Source organism: Lichenostomus cassidix, chromosome 27, assembly GCF_008360975.1.
Source record: "Lichenostomus cassidix isolate B80296 chromosome 27, HeHo_3.0, whole genome shotgun sequence".
Classification (NCBI taxonomy): Eukaryota; Metazoa; Chordata; class Aves; order Passeriformes; family Meliphagidae; genus Lichenostomus; species Lichenostomus cassidix.
This window is the reverse complement of record NC_139507.1, coordinates 5,432,606-5,440,276: the sequence shown is the minus strand read 5'-3', so window position 1 is coordinate 5,440,276 and position 7,671 is coordinate 5,432,606. Positions and strand designations below refer to the sequence as shown.

The 7,671-nt window shown below is 59.7% G+C and overlaps 1 protein-coding gene across 1 annotated transcript; it reads right to left on the bottom strand.

Moving 5' to 3' along the window:
* Positions 1-208: 208 nt before the first annotated feature.
* LOC146426767 (uncharacterized) lies at positions 209-3,872 on the bottom strand. Its single transcript, XM_085083496.1, has 3 exons — positions 2,503-3,872; positions 2,253-2,394; positions 209-967 (listed from the first exon to the last, which is right to left on the bottom strand). Exon 1 carries the CDS (start codon positions 3,851-3,853, stop codon positions 2,885-2,887), a length of 969 nt encoding a protein of 322 aa, XP_084939622.1. The 5' UTR covers positions 3,854-3,872; the 3' UTR covers positions 209-967; positions 2,253-2,394; positions 2,503-2,884.
* Between the last annotated feature and the right edge of the window lie 3,799 nt (positions 3,873-7,671).

Here is a 7,671-nt window from a genome sequence, read left to right as displayed (position 1 = left end):
GGATATCTGCAGGGATTTGGGAATTCTCTGGGATATCTGGAGATTTGGGAATTCTCTGGGATATCTGCAGGGATTTGGGAATTCTCTGGGATACCTGCAGGGATTTGGTAATTCTCTGGGATACCTGCATGGCTCACAGCAGCGGGAACACCCTGACCACACGACACAAATGATGAACAATGAATAATTAATAAATCGTTAATAAATAACAAATAATGACTGCCCCGGGCTGGGATCAACCCAAATCCAGCCCTGCTCGTCCTGGGAGATGGACAGGGAGGAGGAGGAGGGTGGAGGAAATCCATTTTCCATCCATCCATCCATCCATCCATCCATCCATCCCTGATTCCTCCTGCAGCCCCACTCCGGGATAATCCCCACATTTCCATGGATTTTCATCATCCTTGGAGATTTTCCTGCCTCTCAATCCCGGGAAAGGGAAATCAGGCAGGAATTCCCAGCTCTGCCCCAACCCCAAACCCACCCCGGGGCAGATTTCCCCCTTTCCTTGCCGGGAATGGCTTTGGAAAGAGGGAAAAGGACCCAGATGAAAAAATTCTGCATAAATTCCTGATCCACATCCAAATCCCGCGGGGAACAACTCGCAGCAGCTCTGCCGCGGAGGGTCTTTCCTCGCTGATCTCCCTGTGAACGGGCTCGGCTTGGATCGCTTTCAATCCGGTTAAATCGCTTTAAATCGGATTAAATCGGTTCAGATGCTCCGGGGATTCCTGCGGTTTGCCTCTCGTTCCTGCGCTGCCAGGAAAAGGAACTCACAAACTCTCAAACGCTCACAAACTGGGAGATTTCCCGTCAAAAAATCAGGGAAATGGGGTTAAAAATATTGAAATGGAAAAGCCTTGCGCTGAGAGGAGAGGCTGAGGGGAAACATTGGGATTTTTGGGATGGAGGGAATTGTTCCTCGCAGATCCCACAGCTTCCCCAGCCAATCCAAGGTCGGGGTTACCTTTCAAAAAATGAAAATAAAAACAAATCAAACCCGGAATTTCCATGGAGGGAGGGATGGAGAGCGGCAGGAGCTCCAGCCGGATCCAGTCCGGATTCCCAAAAGGTTGGGAATGTCCTGCGGCTGCCGCTGCATGGAGATCTCCCCGAAATCCCTTTTCCCTCTCAGCCGGGGCATCCTTTAATTACCCCGCGGTTAAATTTGCAATTAATGAATGAGCCCGTGCCTGGGAAAACGGGAGCGTGGCTGAGCCTTGTTCCCGCGCAGTTCAATTATTGTCATTAAATGTTTATCAGGCGCTGCCAGCAGCGCTTGGGGTTTGCAGAGATTAAGGAAGATTTCCTGCCTGGAAGGGGTTTTGTCATGCCGGGGAGGCAAATCCCGGGATTGATGGATCGAGGAAATTTTAAAAAAGGAATTTAAAACGCCAGGAGCGGCAGGTTCTGCCCAGAGCTCGCTGCAGGGAAATCCGGAACAAACCCAGAAAAAAATAATAATAATTTTTAAAATGTGTATGTATGTATAAAACAAAAATTCCGGACGAATCCAGAGCAGAAATCCTGCTGGGATTCATCTCCGGGTGCTGAGGAACGGCCAGGGACACTCAGGGACACTCGGGGACACTCGGGGACACTCGGGGACACTGGGATACAGTGAACCCTGATGGTTCATCTGGCACTGTGCGATCCCACAGGACTAATCAGACATTAATCAAACATTCCTTAATTAATTCCTGCGATGGCAATCCGGGGGTTATCTTCCCTCTGGAGATGGGGAAGCCAAAGGAGCTGGGACAGCGCTGGATCCCCAGGATTTGTGCTCTGTCCCTGTCCCCATCCCATATCCCTGTCCCTGTCCTGTCCCTGTCCCATGTCTCTGTCCCTGTATCCCTGTTCCCTGTCCCTGTACCCGTCCCATATCCCTGTCCCCTGTCCCTGTCCCATATTCCTGTCACCATCCCATATCCCTGTCCCTGTCCTGTCCCTGTCCCTGTCCCTGTCCCATGTCTCTGTCCCTGTCCCATATCCGTGTCCCCATCCCATGTCCCTGTCCCTGTCCCTGACCCCATTCCACATCCTTGTCCCTGTCCCTGTATCCCTGTTCCCTGTCCCTGTCCTCATCCCATATCCCTGTCCCCTGTCCTTGTCCCTGTCCCTGTCCTGTCCCCATCCCATATCCCATATCCCATATCCCTGTCCCTGTCCCTGTCCCCATCCCAGCTCGGTGACCTGCATTTCTGCATTTCTGGGGCTGCAATGTCGCAACCCCGGGATTGGCTATTTACCGGCAGCCTCCGGGCGGTGCCACCCCCGGGATGTGGCACTGGCGACACGTGGTGGCACTGGGGACACGTGGTGGCACTGGGGACACGTGGTGGCCCAGGCTGCAGCCGGGAATGCTGCCGAGTCCGGAGTGGGATGAACGCTCTGGATTTAGGGACAAAGAGTTAAAAAAATCCCTCAAAGGGCCGCCGAGGCTCCCAAAATCTGCCGCCAGCGGCTTTGGGCTGCGCAGGGCGGCGCTTCCTGAAATACCTCCTGGGGGAGATCCAAATCCCAAATCCCAAACCCACGGGCTGGAGCTGCGCCAGGGGTTGTGTTTCGCTCGCCCGCAGCTCCGGGGGCAGAACTGAGATCCTGCAAACCGCTCAGCTCCGTCCCTGAGCTGCTCCAGAGGCTCAGCCTGGGGTTGGGAATGTGATCCTGCAGATCCCGGATGTGCCACTGAGGTTTTCTCTCGTGGAGACGCTGCGGAAAATTACCCAAATTAATGAAAATTCCGAGCTCGGAGCTGATCAGTCAAAGGCTGTTCAGCTCCAGGTTCTGGAATTTGGTTTAATTCCATGAGTTCGACACTCCCGGGGGGAATTAAACCGGTTAAAAGAGGATAATTCCTAATAAATGTGTTTGATGTGGTTCAATTCCTCCCATTCCAAAGGGAACGAAGATCAACTTTCCGGGATGTCCCCAAGGAAAAACCCTGCGGAGGGAGAGACTGAGATCCACCAGCAAATCCCACCAGGACTGGGATCTGGGCTGGGATCGAGCTCTGGGTTAAATAAATAATCGGGATGAATCCCAGGCCTGGCAGCAGCAGCCAGGAGCTGATCCCTGACTGATCCAGAATTCCAGGGACCCTCGGGATGTCGGGATCGGCCGGCTGGGATCCGGGAGCGTCCCTGCCGAGATCCTGGGATGCCCTCTGCAGGGACAGCGCCGCTCCGCATCCCGGGAATCCCGGCCGGCAAATCCCGGGAATCCGGGCCGGCAAATCCCGGGAATCCGGGCAGGCAAATCCCGGGAATCCGGGCCGGCAAATCCCGGGAATCCGGGCAGGCAAATCCCGGCAGCTGCCTGAGGAAGGAAAATCCCGAGCCTGGTGGGGATGGACCCGGAGATCTCCTGGAAATCCAGAGCTCAACTGCTCCTCATCCCAGCAGGATGAATCCCGCGAGTTTCCATGGCCTGACTTTGCACAGCAGCCGGGAATTCCTGTGGGAGCAGCGAAATCTATCGCTGGTGTCCCCTGATCCCGGTGTCCCCCGATCCCAGTCACATCCCAGCCACACAAATCCCAGAGCCCCAACAGCTCCACACCAGCGAGGGGAATGGGAAGCACTGGAATTGCTCGGTGAGCTCCGGGTTTTGCCAGGAATCCCAGGAATCTCCAGCTCTGAGCCCCGGGAAGGACACGGAGAGGGTCGGGTCTGTCCCACTCCCATTTTGGGGTCTCCCCGCAGCTCCCCAGCTCGCAGCATTCCCGATCCGCAGCATTCCAGAGGAGCTCAGGGCAGCGGGAATGCCGCGGGCGAGGCTGGGAGAGCCTCGGGAGAACAGGTTGGGCTGCCGGGATGGCGTTGGGCAAGACGGGAGGGGGAGCTGGCATGTCACCTCCGCTCCCGGTGTCACCTCCGCTCCCAGTGCCACCTCCGCTCCCAGTGCCACCTGTTCAGATTGTCACCCCTGCTCCCAGTGTCACCTCCTCTACCCAGTGTCACCTCCGCTCCGAATGCCACCTCTGTTCCCAGTGTCACCTCCGCTCCCAGTGTCACCTCGGCAGATTCGAGAACTTTCTCCCCGCTTAGGGAATTTTGCCATCCCAGCGCCCAGAGGGACTCGGGAAGCTCACGAGATGTTTCCCATGCTGTGTCGCCTGGAGCTGAACTCCCAAAGGGACAAACCTGCCACTCCCCGGCCCTGGATGAGCTCCGGGAGCAGCAGAGTCCCTTTGTCCATCCCGACCAGGACACATCCCGGGAGAGCTTTTCCATGAGCTCAGCCTGGCTCAGCCCTGGCGGTGACCTCACTGCTGTGACTGCCGCGACAAACCATGGAGTCACAGCCTGGATCGGGGCTGAAACTCCATCCGGGGACGGGAACAGGGACAGGGACAGGGACAGGGACAGGGACAGGGACAGCTCCCAGCCCAGTTCCCGGAGCTGGATGGCGCCTGGAGCTCCCGGTGCTGCCGGTGCCAACCCGGCGCGGGATGAGCTCACGCAGGAATGTCCCGGGAAGCCGAGGCCTCCTCCGGGATGTCTCCATGCCCACGAGGAAGGAAGTGCAGCGGGATAAATCACCTCCTTATCGGCGCTCCGGATCTGCGCAGGGATCCGAGCCCGCAGCCTTCCTGCCAGCTCCGCGCCGCCAAGGAGGGCAAGGCGCCGTGCAGGGAGCGCAATTAGCGCCGCCTGTTAATGAGGCTTCGGCTGCAGCCGCCAGGGAATTGGCCTCGGCTCCTCTCCCCGTGGAATTGCTCGCTCAGGCGCCATCCTGCTCCCAGCCGGGCCACCTATGGAGCGGGAAGGAAAACACCAGCGAAACTGGCTGCAGACTGCGCCGGCACATCCTGGAGCCCTCATCCCATCCCTGGATTCCTTACCCCATCCCTGGATCCCTTATCTCATCCTTGCATCCCTCATCCCATCCCTGAAGCTCTCATCCCATCCCTGGATCCTTTATCCCATCCCTGGAGCTCTTTTCCCATCCCTGGATCCTTTATCCCTTCCCTGGCTCCTTTATCCCATCCCTGGATCCCTCATCCCACCCCTGGATCCCTCAGAATCACTCCCTGGAACCAGCCAGCTCTGGAATGCTGCTCCAGGCCTCAGTTTCCCCTCCGGAAGGATCAGCCGTGTGGGGCTGGAGCACCCCGAGGCTTCTTGGGCTGGAGAAGGAGCTGTTCCCATTCCAGAGCTCTCTCCCTGCTTGGAAAGTGGGGATTCCATGATTTTGTGGCGCTCGGGATGTGCCCAGAGCTCCTGTCTGGGGTGAAATTCTGGAATGATCCCACTGCAGGGATATTTTCCTGTCTCAAGAGCTCCCCGACCCAACCAGACCCAGGGATTTCCCGATTTCCTGAAGGGAACATCCCAAAGGGATGGTTTGACTCCAGCAATCCGAGAAATCCCCGAATATCCCAAATCCCAGGATTGCTTCCCTGCCCCTGCCCCGGCTGAGGCCTCTGCTCCAGCTGAGATCCGGGCAGAGAATTCCCATCCTCCCGTCCCGGGCTGTTCCCTGCTCTGTCATTCCATGGAAAATCCCTCGGAGCAAAGTCCTTATCGGAGCTTTCCTGGCAGCTCCCAGCGCTCCCCGCCAGGAGCGAGACACCAAACCTGCTCCGGGCTTTTCGGAATCCCATCCTCGCTCCCTAAAGGATTCCCGCAATCCCTAGGGCTGGGGAAATCCTCCTGAGCCTGGATGTGATTCCAGAGGGGATCCCGGCTGTGTCCCGGGCGGTTCTCCCAGCAGAGCGGGGTTTATTGGGATTTATCGACTCCCCGAGGTCAAACTGGGTCGGGAACTTTTCCAAGAGGTGATTCCCGGCTGAGGGGAAGGCTGGAGCGATTTTCCCGTTTCCAGTGAGGAAAATCCCGGCTGGAATTCCCTGCCGACGGTGCCACGGCAGCGAACCTGAGGGAAACAGGGAGGGTGGGAATTGCACGAGGAGAAAACACCCAAAATTGAGTAGAAAACACCCCAAACTGCTCCCAAATCCCGCAGCGAGGCCGGACGGCAGCACGGCAGAGCCGCGGAGGCTGGAAAGGGTTAACCCCATCCCGGCGAGTCTTTCCCAAGCCGAGCTCATCCCATCCCGACCGCAGCTCCCGATCCCGCCGGAACAGCTCGGCGTGCGGCAAAGTCAGACTTGTCCCGGCAGCGGCGCGCCCCGAGCGGCTCCAGTGTCACCCGTCAATCCCGGGAATGCCCGCGGGGACCGGCGTCGAGTTACGGGAGAGGAACCGCCGCTGGAGCTGGCGACAGCTCCCGGCCCGCCGCATTCCAGCGCGGAGCAGGCGCCCGGCTTTGATCTGCCGCTCCGTCTGCGCCGCGCCGAGCCGGCGGGAGGGGCTGGAGCTGACAGTTCCCTGACAATTCCCTCCCAAACCTCCTCGCAGCGCCGGGAATCAAAGCGAGGAGGGGCGGGCAGGGCGGGATGAAAGCGGAGCCGGAGCCTGGCGCGGGGGAAGATCCCACAAGGAGCCGGTGCCGCGCTGCTCTCGGGCAGGGGAGGCTCCGGCGGCCCGGAATGCCATGGGAGAAGGGAATGGGAATGAGCCTGGAGAGGTTTCTGCGCTGCCCGGCTTTGAAGGGCGGCCAGGAGCGCGGGGAAGCAGCGTCCGTGCCTCGGGAAGGGCTGCGGGTCATCCCGGCTCGGCTCCGCGGGCACACCGGGATGGGCTGGAGAGGAGCTCGGCTCCCGGGAGGGGATGGATCCGGGCAGGAACCTCTGCCAGAGCCTTTCCCGGGACAAAAGGGGCGAATCCGGATCAGGGATGTTCCCTAAACTGGGATGCTGCAGATGCTGGAACAGCTGGAGCGATACGATGCGATGGGATGGGGATGAAGTGGAGCTGGGATTCCCTGGATGGGGCTGGATGGGGATGAGATGGAGCTGACTGGGGCTGGATGGGATTTCCTGGATTCCTCCCGGGCTTCCTGCACCGCCCCAGGCAAACCCATTCGCCCCCTCCGCGCTTTGCTCGTCCATCCCGCGGTCCGTCCTGCTTTCTCTGGGATCTTCCCTCCCCCTGCGGTGCGCCGCTCTCATTCCCAAACCCACATTTTCGGAGAATTCCCAGCTGACGAGGAGAGCAACCCAATCGCCAGCCCTCGGGGCTGAGCTGCGGCTCCCCCGGCTGGGTGGGGAGCTGCTCGGGCGGCGGAGGGACCCAGCCGGGCTTTGGGACGCTCGGAGGAGCTCTGGGCTGGTTCCAAGCCGCGCTGCCGAGCCTGCTCCTACCTGCAGCGGGAACGGGCGGAGGGAGCGCAGCCAGCCCGGATTCCTTGGAATGCTGCCGCGGATCCTGGGCGATGCCGCTCGCCGTGGGTGGCGCAGCCCCCGAACCCCCCGAGGGGCAGGAGCTGCTCGGGAGGTGCCGCTGCTCCCCCTCGGCCCCAAATCCCGGGATTTGGGATCACCGAGTCCAGCTCGGCACAGCCCGACGCTTCCGCGGTGCTTCCCTGGGGGATTTCACAATCCTGGGGAAGGGAAGAGTCTCCTGCTCCTGAGCGAGGCCCTGGTGGGCACAGGGTTAACTCGGGGATTTGGGAAGCTCCTGCATCCCAAAGCAGAGCTCCGAGCGACCCCACAGCCGCTCCCGCAGACCTGCAGGCACCTCTGGGAAACCGCAGAGCGCGATCCAAACAAACTGCGGGCGAACAAACTGTGCCTCGTCCGCCACACCCCGGATCCTGCGG

Coding starts and splice junctions, on each gene's coding strand:
- LOC146426767 (XM_085083496.1), bottom strand. CDS start 3,853: ATGCCAGCTCCCCCTCCCGTCTTGCCCAACGCCATCCCGGCAGCCCAA.